This window comes from Anguilla anguilla, chromosome 11 (genome assembly GCF_013347855.1).
Source record: "Anguilla anguilla isolate fAngAng1 chromosome 11, fAngAng1.pri, whole genome shotgun sequence".
Classification (NCBI taxonomy): domain Eukaryota; kingdom Metazoa; phylum Chordata; class Actinopteri; order Anguilliformes; family Anguillidae; genus Anguilla; species Anguilla anguilla.
The window spans coordinates 17,769,494-17,795,624 of NC_049211.1; the positions used below are offsets into that span (position 1 = coordinate 17,769,494).

Here is a 26,131-nt window from a genome sequence, read left to right on the forward strand (position 1 = left end):
CCCAGACAATAGGGCCTAGGACCATCAAACCACTGCTAGAGTGTTCACAGACAGCGGCCCCGAGAAGCAGAGCCTATGTTTCGGGCGCTACCGACCCCGCTGCGATTTTACACGAATATTTCCAACCCTGACTTTAAGCCGCCGACCGGAAAAAAATGCAGCCGGCTAACGCTTTCAATGTTCAATAGCTCCCAGACAATAGGGCCTAGGACCATCAAACCACTGCTAGAGTGTTCACAGACAGCGGCCCCGATAAGCAGAGCCTATGCTTCGGGCGCTACCACCCCGCGCGATTTTACACGAATATTTCCAACCCTGACTTTAAGCCGCCGACCGGAAAAGAATGCAGCCGGCTAACGCTTTCAATGTTCAATAGCTCCCAGACAATAGGGCCTAGGACCATCAAACCACTGCTAGAGTGTTCACAGACAGCGGCCCCGAGAAGCAGAGGCTATGCTTCGGGCGCTACCACCCGGGCGATTTTACACGAATATTTCCAACAGTGACTTTAAGCCGCAGATCGGAAAAAAATGCAGCCGGCTAACGCTTTCAAAGTTCAATAGCTCCCAGACAATAGGGCCTAGGACCATCAAACCACTGCTAGAGTGTTCACAGACAGCGGCCCCGAGAAACAGAGCCTATGTTTCGGGCGCTACGACCCCGTGCGATTTTACACGAATATTTCCAACCCTGACTTTAAGCCGCCGACCGGAAAGAAATGCAGCCGGCTAACGCTTTCAATGTTCAATAGCTCCCAGACAATAGGGCCTAGGACCATCAAACCACTGCTAGAGTGTTCACAGACAGCAGCCCCGATAAGCAGAGCCTATGCTTCGGGCGCTACCACCCCGCGCGATTTTACACGAATATTTCCAACCCTGAATTTAAGCCGCCGACGGGAAAAGAATGCAGCCGGCTAACGCTTTCAATATTCAATAGCTCCCAGACAATAGGGCCTAGGACCATCAAAGCACTGCTAGAGTGTTCACAGACAGCGGCCCCGAGAAGCAGAGCCTATGCTTCGGGCGCTACCACCCCGGGCGATTTTACACGAATATTTCCAACAGTGACGTTAAGCCGCAGACCGGAAAAAAATGCAGCCGGCTAACGCTTTCAAAGTTCAATAGCTCCCAGACAATAGGGCCTAGGACCATCAAACCACTGCTAGAGTGTTCACAGACAGCAGCCCTGAGAAGCAGAGCCTATGTTTCGGGCGCTACCACCCCGCGCGATTTTACACGAATATTTCCAACCCTGACTTTAAGCCGCCGACCGAAAAAAATGCAGCCGGCTAACGCTTTCAAAGTTCAATAGCTCCCAGACAATAGGGCCTAGGACCATCAAAACACTGCTAGAGTGTTCACTGACAGCGGCCCCGAGAAGCAGAGCCTATGCTTCGGGCGCTACCACCCCGCGCGATTTTACACGAATATTTCCAACCCTGACTTTAAGCTGCCGACCGGAAACAAATGCAGCCGGCTAACGCTTTCAATGTTCAATAGCTCCCAGACAATAGGGCCTAGGACCATCAAAGCACTGCTAGAGTGTTCACAGACAGCGGCCCCGAGAAGCAGAGCCTATGCTTCGGGCGCTACCACCCCGGGCGATTTTACACGAATATTTCCAACAGTGACTTTAAGCCGCAGACCGGAAAAAAAATGCAGCCGGCTAACGCTTTCAAAGTTCAATAGCTCCCAGACAATAGGGCCTAGGACCATCAAACCACTGCTAGAGTGTTCACAGACAGCGGCCCGAGAAGCAGAGCCTATGTTTCGGGCGCTACCACCCCGCGCGATTTTACACGAATATTTCCAACCCTGACTTTAAGCCGCCGACCGAAAAAAATGCAGCCGGCTAACGCTTTCAAAGTTCAATAGCTCCCAGACAATAGGGCCTAGGACCATCAAACCACTGCTAGACTGTTCACAGACAGCGGCCCCGAGAAGCAGAGCCTATGCTTCGGGCGCTACCACTCCGTGCGATTTTACACAAATATTTCCAACCCTGACTTTAAGCAGCCCACCGGTTAAAATGCAGCCGGCTAACGCTTTCAAAATTCAATAGCTCCCAGACAATAGGGCCTAGGACCATCAAACCACTGCTAGAGTGTTCACAGACAGCGGCCCCGAGAAGCAGAGCCTATGCTTCGGGCGCAACCACCCCATGCGATTTTACACGAATATTTCCATCCGTGACTTTAAGCCGCCAATCGGAAAAAAATGCAGCCGGCTAACGCTTTCAAGGTTCAATAGCTCCCAGACAATAGGGCCTAGGACCATCAAACCACTGCTAGAGTGTTCACAGACAGCGGTCCTGAGAAGCAGAGCCAATGCTTCGGGCGCTACCACCCCGCGCGATTGTACACGAATATTTCCAACCGCGACTTTAAGCCGCCGATCGGAAAAAAATGCAGCCGGCTAACGCTTTCAAAGTTCAATAGCTCCCAGACAATAGGGCCTAGGACCATAAAACCACTACTAGAGTGTTCCCAGACAGCGGCCCCGAAAAGCAGAGCCTATGCTTCGGGCGCTACCACCCCGCGCGATTTTACACTAATATTTCCAACCGTGAATTTAAGCCGCCGATCGGGAAAAAATGCAGCCGGCTAACGCTTTCAAAGTTCTATAGCTCCCAGACAATAGGGCCTAGGACCATCAAACCACTGCTAGAGTGTTCACAGACAGCGGCCCCGAGAAGCAGAGCCTATGCTTCGGGCGCTACCACCCAGCACGATTTTTCACGAATATTTCCAACCGTGACTTTAAGCCGCCGATCGGAAAAAAAATGCAGCCGGCTAACGCTTTCAATGTTCAATAGCTCCCAGACAATAGGGCCTAGGACCATCAAACCACTGCTAGAGTGTTCACAGACAGCGGCCCCGAGAAGCAGAGCCTATGCTTCGGGCGCTACCAGCTCGCGCGATTTTACACGAATATTTCCATCCGTGAATTTAAGCCGTCGATCGGAAAAAAATGCAGCCGGCTAACGCATTCAAAGTTCAATAGCTCCCAGACAATAGGGCCTAGGACCATCAAACCACTGCTAGAGAGTTCACAGACAGCGGCCCCGAGAAGCAGAGCCTATGCTTCGTGCGCTACCACCCCGCGCGATTTTACACGAATATTTCCAACCCTGACTTTAAGCCGCCGATCCGAAAAAAATGCAGCCGGCTAACGCTTTCAAAGTTCAATAGCTCCCAGACAAAAGGGCCTAGGACCATCAAACCATTGCTAGAGTGTTCACAGACAGCAGCCCCGAGAAGCAGAGCCAATGCTTCGGTCGCTACCACCCGGCGCGATTTTACACGAATATTTCCAACCGTGAATTTAAGCCGCCGATCGGGAAAAAATGCATCCGGCTAACGCTTTCAAAGTTCTATAGCTCCCAGACAATAGGGCCTAGGACCATCAAACCACTGCTAGAGTGTTCACAGACAGCGGCCCCGAGAAGCAGAGCCTATGCTTCGGGCGCTACCACCCAGCACGATTTTTCACGAATATTTCCAACCGTGACTTTAAGCCGCCGATCGGAAAAAATGCAGCCGGCTAACGCTTTCATAGTTCAATAGCTCCCAGACAATAGGGCCTTGGACCATCAAACCACTGCTAGAGTGTTCACAGACAGCGGCCCGGAGAAGCAGAGCCTATGCTTCGGGCGCTACCAGCTCGCGCGATTTTACACGAATATTTCCATCCGTGAATTTAAGCCGTCGATCGGAAAAAAATGCAGCCGGCTAACGCATTCAAAGTTCAATAGCTCCCAGACAATAGGGCCTAGGACCATCAAACCACTGCTAGAGAGTTCACAGACAGCGGCCCCGAGAAGCAGAGCCTATGCTTCGTGCGCTACCACCCCGCGCGATTTACACGAATATTTCCAACCCTGACTTTAAGCCGCCGATCCGAAAAAAATGCAGCCGGCTAACGCTTTCAAAGTTCAATAGCTCCCAGACAAAAGGGCCTAGGACCATCAAACCATTGCTAGAGTGTTCACAGACAGCAGCCCCGAGAAGCAGAGCCAATGCTTCGGTCGCTACCACCCGGCGCGATTTTACACGAATATTTCCAACCCTGACTTTAAGCCGCCGATCGGAAAGAAATGCAGCCGGCTAACGCTTTCAATGTTCAATAGCTCCCAGACAATAGGGCCTAGGACCGTCAAACCACTGTGAAAAGTGTTCACAGACAACGTCCCCGAGATGCAGAGCCTATGCTTCGGGCGTTACCACCCCGCCCGATTTTACACTAATATTACCAACTGTGACTTTAAGCTGCCATTCAGAAAAAAACGCAGCCGGCAAACGCTTTCAAAGTTCAATAGCTCCCAGACAATAGGACCTTGGACCATTAAACCACTGCTAAAGTGTTCACAGACAGCAGCCCCGAGACACAGAGCCTATGCTTCGGGCGCTACCACCCCGTGCGATTTTACACGAATATTTCAAACTGTGACTTTAAACTGCCATTCGGAAAAAAACGCAGCCGGTAAACTCTTTCAACGTTCAATAGCTCCCAGACAATAGGGCCTAGGACCATCAAACCACTGCTAAAGTGTTCACAGACAGCGGCCCCGAGACGCAGAGCCCATGCTTTGGGCGTTGCCACCCCGCCCGATTTTACACGAATATTTCCAACTGTGACTTTAAGCTTCCATTCGGAAAAAAACGCACCCGGCAAACGCTTTCAAAGTTCAATATCTCCCGGACAATAGGGCCTAGGACCATCAAATCACTGCTAAAGTGTTCACAGACAGCGGCCCCGAGACGCAGAGCCCATGTTTCGGGCGTTACCACCCCGCCCGATTTACACGAATACTTCCAACTGTAACTTTAAACTGCCATTCGGAAAAAAACGCAGCCGGCAAACGCTTTCAAAGTTCAATAGCTCCCAGACAATAGGGCCTAGGACCGTCAAACCACTGTGAAAAGTGTTCACAGACAACGTCCCCGAGATGCAGAGCCTATGCTTCGGGCGTAACCCCCCCGCCCGATTTTACACTAATATTACCAACTGTGACTTTAAGCTGCCATTCAGAAAAAAACGCAGCCGGCAAACGCTTTCAAAGTTCAATAGCTCCCAGACAATAGGACCTAGGACCATTAAACCACTGCTAAAGTGTTCACAGACAGCAGCCCCGAGACACAGAGCCTATGCTTCGGGCGTTACCACCCCGTGCGATTTTACACAAATATTTCAAACTGTGACTTTAAATTGCCATTCGGAAAAAAACGCAGCCGGCAAACTCTTTCAAAGTTAAATAGCTCCCAGACAATATGGCCTAGGACCGTCAAACCACAGTGAAAAGTGTTCACAGACAGCGGCCCCGAGACACAGAGCCCATGCTTCGGGCGTTGCCACCTCGCCCGATTTTACACTAATATTTCCAATTGTGGTAAATGGACTGCATTTATATAGCGCTTTTACTCAAAGCGCTTTACAATTGATGCCTCTCATTCGCCAGAGCTGTTAGGGGTTAGGTGTCTTGCTCAAGGACACTTCGACATGCCCAGAGCGGGGTTTGAACCGGCAACCCTCCGACTGCCAGACAATCAGTCTTACCTCCTGAGCTATGTCGCCCCTACTGTGGCATCAATTGTAAAGCGCTTTGGATAAAAGCGCTATATAAATGCAGTCCATTTACCAGTAGCTAAATGTCCAATGGGGAGAATTACTGATTGCGAGACTACAGCATTTCTGATGACGAATTCAGAAAAAGAAGAAGGAAAATGCAAAATTACACAAAGTTTTGGGGCTTTATTGTGTGGACATGGGAAGTATCTGAATTCTGTGTGTTTACATGAGGCCATATATTTGCATCATACCTACATAACGTGCCAATAGCCTACATTATTTGTATGTTTTTGTAAGAAAAGATTTTTCCCTTTATCACGGCCTGAACATTGTTCAAGTATTCGCCGTTTTTCTATGTTGCTACTACACGTTTCCCCCAGGCCGAAATAAGTGGCCGGTCATACACAACTTGGAAAACTATAGCTAATTAATGCAGGCCATGTGGTAGCTTCATAGTAGACAGGGGAAAGATCTTACTTTAGTTATCGCCAGCTTTCATGACAATGCCACATAAGTTTGTCGTCCTCGTCGCCAGTTCATTTTGTAATGGGTGTTGCCTTTCTTTTTTATTTTCAGGTTTCCGGTGAAACAGCGTAAACAGAGACAACAAGGGTACAAAGCTAATGCGACGTTGTCCATTTAACTGTGTGTTCAGGAAACCGCTATATGTGTCACAGCGGAAGAAGCTCACAATCCCAGAATTCAATACAGCCAGTGCAGAAACCAATATAGTACAAAATGCACAACAGCCTGGTTAAAATGTTAGGCTAATTAGAAAATGCCTACCGAAGCTGCATTTGTCTAAGGAAAGTAGTGCTAACTATCTCTGTCTGACTTCGGTGGTAACCTAAGGTAATTTATGCAAAAACGTGAACGTCAGTATGTATGATTCTCTAATGTTGAGATAGCACTGAGCAAAAGTGAGCTCACCTCCACCTGGGATAAATACCGGACAGCACCCCGCGGTGACGCCACCTTCCGCCAACCCTTGATGTTCGCTTGCTGTTGTTTAATGTTTTTACAGGTTTGGTTCGTCTGGATATTCGCTTAATTACGCGCGAAACTTCTAACTCACCCAAATGGGGAAAGATAAAGTATGTCATTTTCATCTTCTCCGTGACGGCGTCTCTTCCATGATCGCTTTGGCTCCACCTCCTTGCCCTTAGACCAAACTGGCTCTTTCAGTGGACATCATTTCACAGTGAGTGTTTACCTGTTTCGTGGGAGGCAACCACACATGGGCTGGGACACTAAGGTGAGCCGTTTCCCACCCTAATGGGGGGGGGGGGGGGGTTGTGGTTTTTGGCGTCCGATCAATGGGCAGCCGATCGACCAGCAGAGCAATGAAATGCAGAGCCCCCAAACCAATGGAACACTCCCATTTCTTGAACTATGCAGTCAGTAGTTACATGGTGCCCTATAACAATCAGCTGCCTGCAGTTAATCAAAGTTAAATCTTGGTTAAAATATTAATATTAATAGAATACCTCTACTTTTGAGACAGCAAATCCCAGTGAAATCTAAAATGTTGTCATTGAATCATTGTACATCCAGGTGAATCCAGGTTTACAAGTACAACACTGTAGTGGGCAATACATTTAAAATGTGTGATGGTCACTCAAATGCAGCTAGACTGAGTTAAAGTTGCTCAAATGCACTTCAGCTGAGATAAAGTATTATTGGACACTCACTGCAGATACGGTTGATCTGGACTGAACTTTCAGTGAAGTGAAGTTGGCTTAGGAAGACAAAGAAGGCTCACTAGTGAGTTTCAGCGGGTTTAATTGTTGAAAACAGTACATTGATTTGATCAAAAAAAGACAACATCAAAGAGGGAACAAGAAACCAAAAATATTCATAATATTATTAAAGATGTTAAGGGTCTGGCAACATGGATCCAAAATAATAAGTATATATTGGGCAGTGCCCTTTGTCTCATTGGTCAGTATGACACAATATCTGCAAAATGTGTGTAATGTGTAAGAGTTCAACATGCAACCTTATACAAGCCACACTGTAAAAAAATGTTAGAAACATGTTATAAAAGCCAAAAAGAGAAATCCGATAATAGTTAAACACCTATTCTTACATGAAGCCTCCTTAATCTCACTCACAATCAGTCAGCCGCTCTCCATACTCATCGCTGAGTATATGTGACATTTTGAGTGCAGTCTGTGGTGTTATGCGTGTTTAATTTTAATCAGAACCTGATCTGTAGCACACTATGTTGCAGTTTCTCTGGGGTTATCTGGGTCAAAGGTCATGATCTCCATGTGTATAAGACCTAGTGAAAACAGCAAGACAGAGGAAGGAATATTATTGCTTTGTTCAGCTGCATTTACTGTACACACACACACACACACAAACACACACACATATCTTTAACACAGGATAATGCAATGTAGTGTACTTCAATATTCCACCATAATCAGTGCCACCCATAATGTTTGGGGAGAACACTTTTTTTTCTTGTGGAAAAGATGAAATCAAGTTTCACTTGTATCAGAGTGATGGCGAGAGCAAATGCCAATGAATGCTAAAAGGAACTGCCCAAGGTCCAAAGCATACCACCTCATCTGTAAAAATATGGTGGTGGGGGTGTTATGGTTTGGGCATCTATGGCTGCCACAGGTGCAGCTGACTTGGTAAATGGTAAATGGACTGCATTTACATAGCGCTTTTATCCAAAGCGCTTTACAATTGATGCCTCTCATTCGCCAGAGCAGCTAGGGGTTAGGTGTCTTGCTCAAGGACACTTCGACATGCCCAGGGCGGGGTTTGAACCGGCAACCCTCCGACTGCCAGACAATCGGTCTTACCTCCTGAGCTATGTCGACTTGTCTTCACTGATGATGTAACTGCTGATAGCAGCAGCAGAATACATTCTTAAGTGTACAGAAACATTTTCTCAGGTTCAAGCAAATGCCTCCAAACTCACTGGTTGGCTTTTTTTTATCCTACAGCAAGACAATGATCCCAGACATATTGCTAAAGAAACAAAGGACGACATAAGTCTTAACTGGCCAAGTCAATCACCCGATCTAAATCCAATTGAACATATGTTTCATATGCTGAATAGAAAACTCAAGGCAACTAGGCCCCAAAACAGGTAGGAGCTGAAGATGGCTGCAGTACAGGCCTGGCAGAGCATCACCAGAGAAGATACTCAACAACTGATGATGTCTGTGGCCTACAGACTTCAAACATTCATTGTATGCAAAGGATCTGTGACAAAGTACTAAACATGACTACTTTAAGTTACATAACATTAATATGCCCCTAACATTATGCTGCCCTGAAATGGGGGACTATGTATAAAAAGTGCTCTGTTAAAACCAAAATGTATAAAAATACCCTTTAATAAAAGCTGAGAATTTGCACTTTAGCCCTGTGTGAATTGTACAGTTATAAAAAAAAAAAATGTGGAGTACAGAGCCAAACATGTGTTTGTCCCAAATATTATGGAGGGCACTGTATGTGCTGTACTTACTCTTCCACTCTCCCACTGCAAGCTCTAGGCTCTCAAAGGAATCGTCGTATGGCGGAGAGTCCGGCTCTGCCTCGGGTTCGTGGAACTCGGACAGGTAGGGGTGAGCGAGGCCTTCCTTGGCCGTCATCCTCTTCTCTGGGTCAAGAATCAGCATGCTCTCCAGTAGCTGCACCGCTGGAGTGGGGCAAGGAGGGTGGGGTTGAAAAGATGGAGCAGGAGCGAAGAGGATTAAGGAGTTGAACTGTTCCTAAAATTTAAAAAGTATTCTTTATGGTATGAGTAACAACCAGAAGAAAAGCTCACAGGAATCATATCATCCATCACGTGATTCATTTCATGTCAAGTAGCCTCGTGAATGTATGACTACAACTGACAATTAAACTCATGGGGTCAACAGCCTAATAAATAGGGTGGTTATGTGTGGACTATGCTTTGCACTGTAAACGTTGTGCTATGTCAACTCAAATATAAAATAATTTACCACTAGAGGGCAGAATGTGACCACAAGCAAACTCAAAATAAAGATGGAAACCGGTGCACACCATTTCCATCCATGGATGAGAAGACGTCTTTGAAGTTCTTCTTCCTCTGAGGTGGGAGGGACTGCACGTAAGATCGGGCCTGAGAGGAACACAAACGGTCAGTTGCAGACTTGTTAATTCGGGCACAGTTAATCAGATCTGTGACCGCAAAGGTACAAACAAAAGTTTTAGTGCATATGATATTTCGATGCGTGCGGGACTACTGTATGTCTATGGTGGTCCAAATCTGGCCGTCAGGCCACCAGCTGAATCCCTGGATCAGAGTAATGAGTTTGAAACCGTACGTCTTTGCTCTGCATTTTCTGCACAAGGGAGGAGTGAGGTGTTCCTGTCAGACTGAGGATTTTCTTCAGCTGGTCAATACCTGAGTCAAATGTTAAGGAAGTTGTGAAACAAAAGAAGCATTGTAAAGATTTTCATGGCCACTAATAGTTAACTAGAAGTCTAATATTTCCGAGCAAACTATGTGTAAAGCTTCTTGGATTGTGAATATTTTGTGCAGTCAAATCATTTTTTGTCCTTATACATAAAGATAATTTTATTCTATTTTTCTATTGTAAATTATTTTTAATTTCCTGAAATTTCGGTTGACTCCAAGAATTCTTGGTATTGGCCCTTTGGAGACCATGCTTTTTTTGTAACTAACAGGGCATTTTACCCAGCCTGCACTGCTCCTTCATGGGCAGTCAATCAGATGTACACTAAAACTGAGTACCCGTTACAGAAGGCACACAACCTTTTAGATGTCCAGCTCTTGTGTTTATCAGTGATATAATTACATGAACAGTTAATTTTATAATCCCCATGTTCATATATTTGATTAAGTATCCACCTTTATCTTGTGGCTTAATTAACACTTTAATTGCAAAGGAAATACACATCTTTCCTTTGGAGGACGGAGTGTAGCACAGTGGGTAAGGAGCTGGGCTTGTAACCGAAAGGTTGCAGGTTCGATTCCCGGGTAAGGACACTGCCGTTGTACCCTTGAGCAAGGTACTTAACCTGCATTGCTTCAGTATATATCCAGCTGTATAAATGGATACAATGTAAAATGCTATGTAAAAAGTTGTGTAAGTCGCTCTGGATAACAGCGTCTGCTAAATGCCTGTAATGTAATGTAATCTTTAATAAAATTAATACCAAAGATTTGCGAAAATTGGTAAGTGTATATTATGTTCAATATGTTTATTGGTTCTGGAAATTTCTGTATGTATCCTGCCTCCTATTTTAATTAAAATTAAAATTTGAGAATTGAATTGGAATGCATCAGCAATTCTCAGATCAATTTAGAACCAGTTTTTCAATTAAATGACCAAATTCAATAGAATTACCAACGTTCTGTTGTGACCTCATTTGAAAATAGAAATCTAAACTGTGCAAAGTATGTGTCTAACCAGTACAGTCATTTGTGCGCATTTGTTTGATGAAGGGCAGGGACCAGCAGTACTGAAGGATACTGTCGCTGCCAGGGAAGAGGACTTGGCCTGTGATCATCTCAGCCAGAATGCAGGCAGCAGACCACACATCCACTGTACGGGGAGAGAAACACAGCAACCGCGAGGATGGAGTCAGAGCCGCCGCGCATCTAATGACAGGCCTCTGATACCCAGGAGAAAAGGCTGCATGCCAAAGGACGCCTGCCAGAGTGCCATTAAACTACATTAGGGCTGCCCCTGAGCTTTTGGGGGCTCCAGGCAAATTGTGTTACAAAAAAAGGAACAATATTGAAATGCGTAAGCATCACTGTCAGAATACAGAATACCACCAAATAACGGAATTATTTTAGGGATGCGCGATATGTAAATTCCACAGCCAATAACTGATATTTTATGGCCATAGTACAAATGCAAATTACAACAAGTTTGCATATTCATGGAAGAATCGGATGATGTAATAAATTTGTGTAAGAAAATATTTCCACTTGTTAACTTGGTCATTAAGTAGAGAGCATGAGTCTCGAGAGCTATTTTGTCTCTGGATAGCTTTGCTTGTGAGTTTTGCTGGTATAGATGATAGAACTGAACAAAATGAAACATGTCCAGGTGACTATGATTAGGCTAATTATTGTGCATGGCATTGTTACTTAATTTACAGAATTACCACACATGTATCTCCTCTCTGGCACAGGCATTTTGCATCATCATATTGCGCCATCAGATTGGCCTTAATCTTAGCATTGGGCTGATACCAGTGAGTTCTTTTTAAAATATTATTGGCCAATATCGATATGCCCCTGATATTATCATCCATTTCTAATTGATTGTATAGAATACTCTTAGAATAACATTGAAGCGTAAGTTCTACTGTTAGGAGGAGTTGAAACAGTTTTTGGTGTGAGATAAACATGGAAAACAACAACATTAAATGCTTTGCAAAAAAAGTACTAACATTTTAAAGAATTATAATATTCTTCAATCCACTAAATAATAATTAAAAATGAACTATTTTTGAACTTCCTTTTTATATCATATTGATTGTATAAAAAAGAGTGTGAAGTTGGCAGGTTCTTTGCAATGGCCAAGCTTTATAAAGAACAGCTCCAAATTCTAGCCCAGGCACCACAGTTTTCAGGCCACACCATTTCCTGTTTCTTGTATTTTCCATTCTTAGTCACAAGTTTTTTTTTAATTTAATTGAAAAATATTAAGTCTGGTTTGATTGAATTGCATATGACCTAAATTGGCGAAGTGCATTGATTTATTTGATTTATTCTGCCCAATGCCTTTGGTACACCCAACTGAAGCACGCACACTTGTGAATGACTGCACCCCTCCCTGTTATATGTGTGAGCAGTTACTTACCTGTCTGACTGTAGTGCATCCAGTTGAAGATGACCTCCGGGGCTCTGTACCAGCGAGTGACGACGTACCCAGTCATCTCACTCTCCGTCTGCCGAGCCAGACCAAAGTCCAGGATCTGAGAGAGAGAGACAACGAGAGACATACTGACCACAGCCAATAAAAATGACTCATTTCTATTACAGTTATCATTATTATAACCAATATGAGGTCTTCCATGTTAATTATTTTTTAAATTAATGTTTGTGTATTTCTGTGCCATCTAATGTCTTTACAGATTTACAAATTTACATTAAAATTTTCCCAAGACAAAGAGGGGAAGATGTGCAGAAGGAGTAAGAAGCAATGTATTTGCCAATACATTCAGCTTAAAATGGCATGAATTCATTAATCATATTGAATGCATCAATATAAAATTAGGGAAAGCAGTGCCAAACTATGTCTGCAGTCATTATCTCACCAGGGTATTCCCTGACCATATACCCAGGTGTCAGTAACACCTAAACCTCACATCATTGTTCACAGGAAATGTGCTTACAATCCACCCACTTCCTTTTTTTTTATTTCACAAGGTTAGGGATAGTTAACGTTCATTTAAAAGTTCTTTTAAAAAATTGGCTGAGCCATTTCTTTTTCAAAATGGCCCAGCCAATTTGTATGTGCAGTGAAGGATAATTTAGATACTTAGAGAAGTTTCTGATGACCAGCTGACTACAAAGGCACTGTATATAGGGGTATTTGGGGGGGGGGGGGTTGTTCTAAAGCAAAAAAAAGCACTTAATGTAACTCCAAAGCAGCTTGTGCAGTGGAGTTATGATCTCGCAGGCTGTAGAAATGAGCAGACTATTGGTATAACTATTCACAATTATGAACATAATTATTTTTTATATTGTGCACTCTACTTCTGCACAGCAATCTCAGGTAGCATGTGCCATCGGAAATAAGAAAATAAGATTGAACATAATTTTTTAACCAGGTAATATACACATGTAAAACCTCTGAAGGCATAATTTCACTGTACAAGTTGCTTTGGAGCTATCTTTAGCTTTTCTCTTGTCATAGACCATAAAACACCCCTATACCAGCCATTGTATAGCCAGCACGTAATTGGATGTTTCGGTAATATCTAAAATGTCCTTCACCTCACACAAAAACAGTGTGGGCCAATCAAAAACAAACACTAGAACTGAAGTAACATTAAAAAGCCATGAAAGTGATCTTTCCCTTCAGGTGTTCAAAACTGCCCTTTAACTGTGAATGGTATTTAAAAAGAAACCATTTCCAGCATTCCCAAAGAACCTTATTTACCTTTAGTTCACAGTTCTCGTTCACTGCAAGATTACCAGGTTTTAGGTCCTGGAATGAGAAACACAAGGATCTGGCTCCAGATCGGATTTTGTAGATGGGCAGCTTCACAAACAGGAACATAGTAATAGCAGTTTGTTTGGCAACTATGAATGCAGTACAGTTGAAAAGTGGTTACAGATTCAGAAAACAAATACCCTACAATAAATGTTTATTCTTCTTAGTTTTACAGTTCTAACAAAAATCATGATTTTTCTTTTGTCGTCATAATATTTTGATCTATCTATTTGACGATTTTGAGTGTTCCTATGCAAACACTGGTGACAAAGTTTGACCCAAAAAAACAATCTTTCATTAAAAGTCTGATGACGTCATTGGAAACATTCCTTTAAGTCAGAAACCAATTACCCATAAGCCTATTATCTGATTTTAAGCTGTATTAGACCCTAAAAGCTGCTAATCGAAATGCTAAAGGTTAACACATCAGCACAGCAGAAGCTGGGTGGTCCTTATTTAAAGAGATTTGGGAAAGATATAGGAGAACACAATAGAAGTGGTAAAAGAACACTGTACTGACCCTGTGGATGATCCCAGCTGAGTGAATATACTGCAAACAAAATATGGATTCGGAATCAATTAATGTAAGTATTGTTCAACAATTCTCTAGTTAAGAATATTTTATAATTGTATAATACTATTTCATATTTTCCATCTCCCTTTATGAAATGATTGGTAATATTGAATTCTTATGTTATAGCATTGGTAATATGAGACTGTGAAATCCTCTTGCCTTCAGTCCTCTCAGTATCTGGTAAAAGAGATAGGTGATGATGCGATCGGTCAGTCTCCTCCTCTTCATAATGTGACTCAGGTCCTGAGCCACAAAAGGCATCACCATGTAGCTGAAACACACAAAAAGTGTATCACCATGCTATGGGTATAACACTTACAAAGGGTATCACCATAACGGTTATAACACTTATGAAGGGTATCGGTGCGTAACAGTTCTAACACTTTGTGATACACAGAGAGTATCTCCATGTAGCAGTAACACTCACAACAGTGGGTACCTCCATGGTTCATACAAACACACAAACGCACACGCACACACACACACACACACACACACAAACGCACACAGACACACACACACATACATACATGTACACATTCACACACACAAAAATGCAAAGCTAAGCACTAAGGTTGCAGACAGAGAGCCAGCACTTTCTATGAGCCTTTAATAACAGCATTCCCAGGCAAGCTCACCCAGTCAGTACTGCGGGGCTACTACAGTAATTTCAGACTACAAATGACACCAAAGACTGATCATTTATCGGTAAGAAATAACCTCACATGCTGATCAGAAAGTCAGAAAAGAAAAATACTAACCAGCTACATATCACAAACACTGTGGTCCAATAGCCACATACTGTACCTTGGATCATGCTATATAAATAAATAAATATAATCAAGTATATTTATTTATTTTTTTGTCCTTAACATTGTCTTGGATTTAAACCATATTCATCCTTAACTAAGACTAACAATTAAAAGCATTTTTTTTTCTTTTTTCCTTCACAATCCCAGTTAAATAAACTGCTAAACTGAGTTTTGTGAAGAAAAAGTGTACTTCTACTTGCATTTATCTCTAAGTCAAAGTTTGACGTCAAAGACGCATTGATTGAATACTGGCCTTTGTCTTACAAATAGTTTCAGTTTCAGTTTGATTACTCATATACACAAGGACTTAAATCACTGACTGAACTAAACTAGCACACACACCAATTTTAAAGTCAAGAGCAAATGTTCAGGCCGAGGTCTAAAACTTGACTTTTTCCATCAAACGAATGAAATAATAATTTTAAAAATGTGTTTTGTGTTTACTTAGGTTCCTGTTGTCTAATATGACATTTAGTGAAACCATTCGGTGTGGAAAAATATGAAATAACAGAGGAAATCAGGACGAAGGCAGACACTTTTTCACAACACTGTATCTTTAGAATTAATCACAGCCAACGCTATAGAGACCTGACTTTCACCAGCCTGTCCCAACAAGCTGGGAATTTGTTCAGTGGAATGCACCGAATCTCACAGCCCCATACTTACAAAGTCTGGAAATTCTCCAGCGAGGAGTCGGGAGTGAAGACATTCAGGAGACAGATCACCTTTGCAGAAAGGAGCAAAAGAGTGCAAAGGAGGATTTACTCAAAGTTCCGGTAGATCTCCACATAAAGTACAGATCTATCTCAGACTCAGATCACAGCTGTTGTGTTCTGAAATCAAATCTTGCCCATTCAGTGCTTTTGTGTGAGTTGATGTGCGTTGGTACACAGATGAGGTATGATTCACTTTACGGTGTCAAACAAGTGTTAAACTACAGTAAAACCATAGGGGCAACTGGACTCTACCCTTTCCAGACTACAATGAACAGGTCTGGTGACTTTGCAAGGACACTGCAAACAAATTAAGTGTACTGCAACCAAGGCCAATTGCCTGCATTCACGTCTTCAGTCTTTGTTTGTTTTAGATGCATAGGTTTCAGAAGTTTCTTGTTGATGATGAATTTCTTACAATGCCTTACCACACATTATCAACAAGTAGACAGATTTTTACTGGAGGTATTTCTATGCCCACAAGTTGACATATATTTTAAAAAATTTAGTTCCTCTACTTTTCTTATAAGCTAGTTCACTATATATTTCCTTCTCTCAATCTTGCAATGAGGTGAAACCAGTAAGCTACCTTTTCACTAAATAGAGTAATGTATCGCCTCTGTGTTTACAGTTCAAAGGTCTCACCAGTGAAGGATCTCTCACAGTTTACTGAGATCAGATGTGAAACCTCAACACGAATCTAGAATTTGCTAAACAGAGAAAGCGCTGAACATCTGCGGTATCTAGCCGGATTATTTATCACATAATTAATCAGTTCAAGTTAATTTCGCTGAGTAATATTTTCTTACTTCTTAGCACAAATGACAGAGACACAGAATAAGAGAGCATGCTGTACTGTACATTGTCGTGCTGGATGTATCGCAGTAGGCGCAGCTCGCGGTAAGCGCGTTTGGCGTGGATCAAAGATTGGAATGGACGGTAGAGCTTCTTTATGGCCACCTTTTCCTTCGTTTTCTGGTCAATAGCCGAGCTTCCGGAGAGAAAGAGTTAGAGTCTTCAAAACAATAAACATTAATCTGTGGAATTATTGAATGTCAACGTTTAGTAGCACCGTAGAAATTACGACACCAATTTGTCCGGAAAAGTAGCCTAAACCTATCGGATCAAAACAAACTGCAATTGCATGGAAGATGTTTACGTGAAGTGATTATAGGGAACACCCTTTTACTGCACCTCTGATGTCCTTATTCTACCAGCAAAAAGACGTGTAGCTCTTTCAATCAGAGGGCACAGAGTTGCCCTCAGGTCGCCTAGACTCTGGGGTTACTGATGTTTATCTTTCCTTAGGATCTGCCTGAACCTGTATGCCGCCTTAAGACACGAAAGGGGTTCCTCGACCAATTATTACTAAAAATATATATTTTTAGAAAAATAAATAAATAAATAAAATATCGAAGACGGTGCTTCTTAAGGCCTCTTTTAAAGAGATTTCTGAAACTAAGGGATTGCTTTATTCTTGAATGTTAGAATAAGGTCTAATCATCAGTGTGGTACATCGCGTAAATTATTCTCCATTCTCACCATACAGTCCCGTATGCTCCTGAACCCACAGCTTTCAGCGTAGTGTATCTTTCCGGGACGTCCCAGGTTGTCTTTTGTACCTCCAGTCTATAAAAGCCTGTCTTTACCGGCGACGCCATCCCACCAGTCCGTATTGATTTCTGAAACTGACCCAGGTAACCGAAAGAACTGCTGAGGAACGCCCACCTGAAAGCACACCTCCGCAAGTCCTGTCACGTGGTTCCGAGACGTCAGAGAGGTATGAAAAGGACGTCGCTGTTTGTCAACCAATAGTGTGTCAACAACAAAAATAACAGCAATAATAATAATATTTTTATTGATAACAATATTATTTGCAGAGTCCTTTTCTTGCATGTTGGACAAAGTGTTATACATCATATGTACAGATGACATGAGACAGAATAAACGATTATATATGAAACGATATATAACAGCGAGAGGTAACATAGTTACATAGGGTCTTGAAAGAAGAAAATGGGTCTTGAAAGAATATTTAAAGGAAGACTCTGAGTCAATACAAAAACAAGAAGCAGAAAAAAGATAAGCTCCTTTAGAGACACTGTTTTTTCAAAGCACCTTTTGATTTCTGATTCTTTCCAAAAATGGCAGACTCAGAGGAATCAATGCCAAGCCAAAGCTGGGAAGAATGTAGGAATACATAGTTTTTAAGAGAAATTTTGTTGACAATATAAAGTAGAAATCTATTAGTGAAAATCAAATTTTGCATTGTGGCAGTCAGGCAGAAGCTGACAACTGCTACTTAAGATTCCAAAGATGTAACATTACAGGACCCAGCTATCCTTTCAGTTGCCTTGTGTCTGAGCAAGTTACTACCTGCCAAATAGTTATCTGTATAAGAAAGTAAACAGGGGCAAAATAGTGATCCGTATGAACAAGGTTTCATAACTTTGTGCCAAATATGAACCAGAGTGAAATCCATATGAGCAAGTCTCTTCTTGCCAAATATTGATCCATATGAGCAAGCCACTTTGTTCCAAATACTGATTCATAACAGTAAGATTTACTAACATAATGGTACTTGCTAAATAGTGATCCATTTGAGCAAGTCACTCGGTGCCAAATAGTGGTCCATATGAGCAACATTATCTGATGTTGCAGTCTTTACTGCTTGCCAAATAGTGATCCATACAAGTGATTCAGTAGGCACCAAATAGTGATCCATAAGAACAAGTCACTACCTGTCAAATAGTGATCCATATGAAAAATACATTCGTTGGCAAAGAGGGATCAAAATGAACAGGTCGCTAAATAGTGATAAATATATAGAGGCAAAGCAGCCCTTGGCTTTAGGGCATGATTAGGGATAGGGTTTAGAGTAGGGGTTAGGATAAGAAGTATAGGCTGGAGTTATGATTGGAGGGGTGAGCACTAGTGTTTTGGTAAGGGGTTAGATTATCGGGTGAGTGTTGAGGTAATGGTTCAGATGAGCAATAGCATATATGTAGATGTAATGAAAAGGGGGGATCCTTAAATGTGGTGAAGGATCTCCTGTGGGCTAACAAATGGATATTGGGATTGTTTTACAATGCTGGTGGTTAGAAAGATTGCAATGCAGGCAAAACATGCTTTACAGAAAAGTAAGTCCATCCCAAGATTCAAGATCAGCAGCCATCAAACTAACTAAAGAAGACAATAAAATAAATAGACATACATATTTAAAATCTCTTAAATAGCACATTTTCTGTCCTATATAAATCATGAACCACTGTGTAATGGATATAATCAGTTATATATACCAGTAAAAAAAAATAAGAGACAAAAATGGAATAAGCTGCTATTTCTTTTCAAATTATTTAAATATTTCACGCAATTCAAAACCTCCATGGACTTCAAGATCAGATTTGGAAGACGTTCACCCATATTTCTCCAGCAGAGGGCACTCTCACCGATTTTTACCATTTTCTCATTCTATCCCATAGAGAACACATAATTTGTGATCAGATGTCATTCATTCTGTAATCTCTCAGACTATGTTATAACTATTCCATTATAACAAAAGAGTGCAGTGAAGATTTATGACGCAGATCAATTGAACTATTGAGATTTTTTTAAACATCAACTTCAATTCATGAGGGTGGAGACAGTCAACAATCTGAGAATGATCTCATCTAAAAAAATATATATTTTTATGTTCCTGCTGAAAACATAGCTTGTTTTATTTATAATATTTTTAACACTGTAGAACGTGTCCCTTTTATCATTTCCCACCTTGTGAAAGAATAATAGTTTTATGTGTTCTTGGTGGACATTAGAGTTCACTGCCACTCTGCATAGTTTATTAGCCATTATTGTCCAAGATGTTGTAAGTGTCAACAAAAACATCACTTCCTCATGTGCCTGATTAACTGAGATGACTGCTGCAATCAGCTGAACTATCCTTGGACTTGTGGTTTGCAAAAAGAGGCTGTTGCTGGTGGAAAAGTATTTCAATCCAATTATTTCCCTGGGCCCTATTCAGAAGTAATGTTGACTTCTCCAGCATATACGTGGCATAACTCCATCATGTTTCGAAAGCTGATACTATTATTAATAGTATTGCAGAAGAATTGGACAATTCCATCTTGCAAATAATATGAAAAGTGCTATAACACATAAGTTTTATTCTATGACTGAAATGATAACAGGCTTCTTTCCATCTAAACTTGCTCTTTGTTCATGTTATCTTACTTTTAAGTGTGACTGTGACCTGTGGCCTTTATGACATTTGTTTGAAGCAAGGCATTGTGGGACACATAGTTATGTATAGCTACTGCATGTATCATGGTATCCTTTGCTAACGGAGGCAAACGAGGATGTTTCCTTCTGTCATTTGTTAAACAAATTGAATGTTCCCAGTTATGGCAGCCCATTAGCCTCTCCTGGTCACAAGGTGGCAAAAAAGGAACAATGCATTTTTAAAACATTTAAATGCAGCCACTCACCCACTCAGTTACTCACTGTCACCCATTCATTCAATTGATCAGCCATTCACTCTTTCAATAACTTACCCACTGAGTCACTCACTCACCAACTCACTCACTCATTCACTCATTCACTTCCTCACTCACTCACCAACTCACTCACTCACTCACTCAACAACTCACTCACTCACTCACTTCCTCACTCACCAACTCACTCAACAACTCACTCACTCACTCACTCACTCATCAACTCACTCACTCACTTGTTTGCTCACTCGCTCACTCAAACCACTGACTAACTTAATCACTCACCCAGACTCCCACAACACGCTGAAAACAGGAGAGTGCTTGTTGCATTTGGGGCAGGTAACACTTGTTGAAGTACCTTTATTGCATTTCTGTGATACACAGGACACAGGAACAAAAGGATCTGGTGCATGCAGAGGAAGCTACTGAGAGAGAGCACAAAGAGAGGAGAGGTGAGAGTTCAGAAACCAGAGAGAGAGTGAGAGAAACAAAACAGTGGACAGATAAGAAGAGCGAGAGAGTGAAGAGATGGAGAAAAGACAGGTGAAAAACAGATGCACGTAGCGAAAGCAAAGCGGGTCTTCTCCACCTCCTTCTCCGTCCCCCCACCCGGCCGCTGCCCACCTCGTTATGGAGTTTTGGGGACGACAGCAGTCTTGCAGATGACGTGCTCCAAGTGGGCGTGCTCTGAAGTGTCTATCTTCACCTTGTACTTGGCCAGGACTTTGAGGAGTGGCCGCAGACTCAACCACCACTGTGTCTTTGGGATGCGATGCCTGGAGAAGGGGAGGAGCCACGGGTCAGCAACAAATCACTCATTAACACACCCCATCAATCACTCACACATCATTTAACCATTCGCTCACCAAAACACCCACTCAGCCCCTAACTCACCCACTCATGCTCTCACTCACTCATTCACTCACTCATCCATTCACACTCTCTCTCACTCACTCACTCACCAAAACACCCGCTCAGCCCCTAACTAAATTACTGTCTCACTCACCCACTCATGCTCTGACTCACTCATTCATCCATTCACACTCTCACTCACTCACTCACCAACTCACTCAATCACGACTCACCCAATCACTTACTCACTCACCAAAACACCCGCTCAGCCCCTAAATCAATTACTCTCTCATTCTCCTACTCATGCTCTCACTCACTCACTCACCCATTCACGCTCTCACTCATTCACTCATCATCCCAATTAATCAATCACCCTTTCACATACTCATCCACTTAATCACTCATTCTTTTATTCATTGTTTGAGTCATGGGTTCTCATGCCATATTGCTTAATAATTAAGATCCTTGGCTGAAAATGAAGTATGTATGTGGGATGAAAACTCACTCAAAGTCAGTCTGCTCCTTCAGCTCAGCCAGGGGCGTGAAGACCAGCGACCTCTTCTTCATTCCCAGCAGACAGGCAGAGTCTGGGTTGTTGGCGAAGATGCGACCTGCGGGGACGGGGGGACGGGAGGGGGGGAGTTGGGGACACGGTCACGTAGCCGCGCAATGGCGCCATTTTGAGGTCGAGCCACTAAACTGAATTGGGGAGTTTTGCGGGTTCAAATCCCAGAGCACAGCTGATTAAGCTGCGATTAAGCTTTCCTAAGCAGATACGGAATCGAATGTAGTGCAGTGAGTATGAATGTAAGTACTGAGACCACAGGAAGGGTGGGGCTGGAGCAAAGAGGGCACTCCTGCGTTCTGTCCACTCCACCGTCCGTTCAGAGCCTCAGGTGTTTCGACAGTAGGGCCTGGCACAGCACCACCCGCAGACGGGGGGTCCTGCAGCTCATTGCAGATCATCACAGCTGCCCCCCCCCCCTCCATTGTCTAAACTGACAGGCTCTGTAAGAGACCTTGCTCCCCAGTAGCCTGCTGGGCTGGTACCGGTCTTTTAATAACTGAGAGAGGGAAGGTAAGGGCAGGGATTCTGAATAAGGAAACTTGGGTTTTGGATGGGAGGAGGTTTTTTTTTTGGGGGGGGGGGGGGGGTACCATACGGGACAGCAGTGCACATGTACCTTTGTACTTCAATATAAATTGTGACACAAGGAAGTGGTCCCCAAAGGAGGGGGGCGAGTGACGTGGGAAAGTAAATAAATAACCCGGTCTGTTTTTATGAGCTCTTATTTTGTGGACTTGAGTTCTGTTATTAAGAGGGGAATGAAATGTTGTGTTCACCACGTAATACAGCCAACAGACCCAGCACAGCTTCCCTGTATGTTGTCAACATTAAGGTGATAGATTCCACATTTCTATATACTAATAACTTTAGCCAGTGTGTGGGGATGTAGATGAGAATGCAGTAAGGGCTTACTGCATTGCAGGATTCACAATGTTGTACATTACATTCATTTGGCAGACACTTTTATCCAAAGCGACATACAAAAAAGTGCATTTCATGGTCGTAGACAACTGCTGAACACGGGTTCAGTAAGGTACAATACTTATTTTGAACAGCTATTTTTAACCGAGAACAATGAACACTATTCTGGCCTAACATCTGCAAAGCCAACTAGGCAGAAGAATAAGCTACAGTATTAGGACAAATACAAATTACCAAGAAGTGCAGGGATGGGGCAACATGTAACAAGTGACAGGAAAAATGGTTTTTTTTTTTTTTTTTTTAAATATTATTATACAGCAGTGGTGTCAAACTCGTTGCCATGGAGGGCCGTGTGTATGCAGGTTTTCATTCCAACCAATTAATGCTGCCTTAATTGAGTCCAATTACTCATTCAGCCATATGCGTTTAACTGCATTGAAGCACAGAATATAAGAAAATTTTTATTTAGACAATGCGGGTCACCATAGACGTCGGGTCACCATTGTGCACAAACCTGCATCCCTAATTCAGCAAATAATTTAACTAATTATATAATCAAGATCTGAGGCTGGAATGAAAACCTGCATACACACGGCCCTCCATGGCAACGAGTTTGACACCACTGTTATACAGCGTGGTGGTGGTTAGTCTAGGTATAGTCTGAAGAGATGAGTCTTCAGGCCACGGCGGAAGATGGATGGTGAGGGGGAGGTTCGGAGAGGGACAGGGAGTTCGTTCCACCACTGGGGAGCTAGGGTGGAGAAGCTCTGTGATCCCTTTGGGCGGGTGGGAGGGGTTACAAGGCCCCCTGCTGCCGCAGAGCGGAGTGGTCGAGCAGGCACATAGAATTGAGTCATGTCCTGCAAGTAGATGGGGGCTGTCCTGTTGGCAGCAGTGTAGGCAAGGGTCAGGGCTTTGAACCGAATCCTGGCAGCGACCGGTAGCCAGTGAAGTGATCGCAGCAGAGTGATGTGGGAGAATTTGGGGAGGTTATAGATGAGTCGGGCAGCGGCATTCTGAATCATATTCAGAATATGTAGAATTGTAATACAGTCACCATGACAATGTGACAATATTCATGTTTTTGTGATGGGACATAATTATACCAGTAGCAAAGACACACAAAGAAAATCAATTAAGGAGTGAAACCAGAAAAAATATTCTTCCTTGTATAATTCATAGCACTGTACAGAATAGGCCTAATGGCCCAAATTCGATCAAAGAAAATGTTTAAGTTGATCTTATGAATTGAAATGAGGAGAGAAATAAAATGACAAGCGAGTAATGCTGAATTGTGAGAAATATTATTGTACCAGTCAGGTGAAGTTGACTTCTGTATTTTGTTGAATAGTTATTAAAAAATGTAAACTTTTAATAATAAAAACTGGTAGATAGAAATGCATTAATACTAAAAATATTCAGTTTATTAATGGGTGTTCAGAGTTCAGTTAATGGGTGTTTAGAAAGAGAGTCTGTTCCCTTCAGTTCTACATATTTGGCATTAATTCAAATTGCAGTAACTGGAAAGATAAGAATACTGTGCGATATGATTGACATCAAACACATGTCCTTGTGCTCCCCTGCAGAAGATACTGGCTCTGTGCTCACTGTGTGTGCTGCTGGATCCACTGTGCATCTCTGTGCTCAGAGTGTCTGTGTGTGTCTGCTGTGTGTCTCTGTGAGTCTCTCAGCATCTCTGCACACCTCTGTGTGTATCTGTGTGTCTGCTGTGCATCTCTATGCTCAGTGTATCTGCTGTGCATCTTTGTGAGTCTCTGTGCATCTTTGTGAGCCTCTGTGCATCTATGTGAGTCTGTGTGTCTGCTGTGTGTCCTTCGTGCATCCCTGTTCTCAGTGCTTCTCCGTGCAGTCCTGTGTATCTCGGTTCTCTGAGTGTGTGCTCTGACTGTGCCACATCCCCACACTGTGAGCTTCTCTCACCATGTCTGTAGCATTCCTTCAGCTTCTCGGTCAGCCACAGCACAGACTTGGCTCCCATCTTGGTGCCAAAGTTCCTGTCGAAGGGGGTGGGGGTCCCACCCTAAAGCAGAAGCACACAGTCAGTGAAGGGGGGGGGCTTTCACAGGGCCCTCAAAGAGCCGGTACGGTCACTGCACCCCCACCTGCTGCATGTGCCCCAGGACGTTCTTCCGGCAGTCGAAAATGCCCTTCCCCTCCTCAGAGTACAGGTTGAAGATGAAGTCGGTGGTGTAGTTGGCGCTGCAGTTCTCATTCCTGCAGACAGGGCGGCAGTGTTAGCGATGACCAGACCAGACCAGACCAGTGCTTTTCATTCATGATGCCCCAGGAAAAAGGGGTTGCTGAAGTTGGGGGCAATAATACATCATCTGACATCCTCCCCCACACAAACTTAAGTAAGTCTACTGAGAAACAGGCACTTTCCAACAGCTGTAGAGCTAAGGTCAAAAGCCTGCTAACAGGAGGACAAAACCTCACAGGCGCTTTGGTTGGCTTCATAAAAAGACATAAAACGGAAAAGGGGCCAATCAACCTTCGCCTCGGAGCACCAGGAGAAGAGAAAAAGAGCTCACCTGAGGATCAGGCCCCGCTTCACAGTGGTCTTCATCTTCTCCACCAGGTGCCCGACGTTGACCTGTGAAAGACACGCGTGAGCGCCAGGGTCACGGCCGAGCCGAGGGCGGCCCGCGGCCCACCGCCCGGCCTGGCTCCACCAACCAGGAGAGGAGTTATGAGGTGCGCTGTATTTCGTTTTTTTTAAGCTTGGTCCCAGGTAAAGCTTATCTACCTGTCCCATGTAAAGAGGCCCTACTGATTATACCTGTAACAGGTGAAGGGTGTCTACCTGTCCCATGTAAAGATGCCCTGCTGGTTATACCTGTTCCATGTAAAGGGGCCCTGCAGATTACACCTGTAACAGGTGAAGGGTGTGTCCCAGGTGAAGGGGCCCTGCAGGTAGGGTTAGGGTTAGGGTTCGGCTCACCTCCAGGTCGTGAATGCTGAAGTGATCCTCATAGATGTAGGCAGCATCCGCGCCCGCCGACAGGCCCGCCATGGTGGCCAGGTACCCGCAGTACCCGCCCATCGTCTCGATGATGAACACGCGGCGCTTGGTCCCGGCGGCCGACTGCTTGATCCTGTCGCACGTCTGAGAGGGACACAGACACGGCGGAGGCGGCGGCGTTACAGCACCCGGCCTATGCGCAAAGGGTGATCTCAGCTGAGCAGGTGAGAAGAGCTGCAGAGGTGGGCTGAATGGCCTGCTCTCATCAACACGTACGTTCTTATACCTATGATAGTGGCCCTGCAGTCAGACTGCAGTGGAAATGAGGCACGGCCGTGTCTGGGTTACAGTGCTGACAAAGGTGTTTGGGATGTATGTGTGGATGGATGTGTTATCCTTTGTGTGTGTATGCATGTAATTGTGTATGTGTATTTAAATATGCGTGTGTGTATGTGT

General features: G+C 43.6%; 2 protein-coding genes across 3 annotated transcripts in view; both read right to left on the reverse strand.

Moving 5' to 3' along the window:
- Positions 1 to 7,335: 7,335 nt before the first annotated feature.
- zgc:171775 (STKc_p38 domain-containing protein) lies at positions 7,336 to 17,578 on the reverse strand. 2 transcript variants are annotated; one of them, XM_035380799.1, is made up of 12 exons: positions 17,404 to 17,578; positions 16,723 to 16,852; positions 15,815 to 15,873; positions 14,496 to 14,607; positions 14,283 to 14,312; positions 13,709 to 13,756; positions 12,404 to 12,518; positions 11,060 to 11,131; positions 9,887 to 9,966; positions 9,603 to 9,681; positions 9,061 to 9,234; positions 7,336 to 7,854 (listed from the first exon to the last, which is right to left on the reverse strand). In XM_035380799.1, exons 1-12 carry the CDS (start codon positions 17,520 to 17,522, stop codon positions 7,793 to 7,795), a joined length of 1,080 nt encoding a protein of 359 aa, XP_035236690.1. In that variant the 5' UTR covers positions 17,523 to 17,578; the 3' UTR covers positions 7,336 to 7,792. The 2 variants fall into 2 exon arrangements, with proteins under 2 accessions (XP_035236690.1, XP_035236691.1); XM_035380800.1 differs by lacking the exon at positions 16,723 to 16,852 and having other exon boundaries at positions 17,404 to 17,482.
- A 3,102-nt stretch (positions 17,579 to 20,680) lies between these two features.
- Positions 20,681 to 26,131, reverse strand: part of LOC118207360 (ATP-dependent 6-phosphofructokinase, muscle type-like) — a 21,201-nt gene continuing 15,750 nt past the window's right edge. Inside the window, exons 17-22 of the mRNA XM_035380847.1 lie at positions 25,655 to 25,819; positions 25,245 to 25,306; positions 24,816 to 24,927; positions 24,634 to 24,733; positions 21,709 to 21,814; positions 20,681 to 21,127 (exon numbers count right to left, since the gene is read on the reverse strand). Of these exons, the coding sequence (XP_035236738.1) occupies positions 20,980 to 21,127; positions 21,709 to 21,814; positions 24,634 to 24,733; positions 24,816 to 24,927; positions 25,245 to 25,306; positions 25,655 to 25,819 (693 nt within the window). The 3' untranslated portion in view covers positions 20,681 to 20,979. The remainder of the gene's footprint in view (positions 21,128 to 21,708; positions 21,815 to 24,633; positions 24,734 to 24,815; positions 24,928 to 25,244; positions 25,307 to 25,654; positions 25,820 to 26,131) is intronic.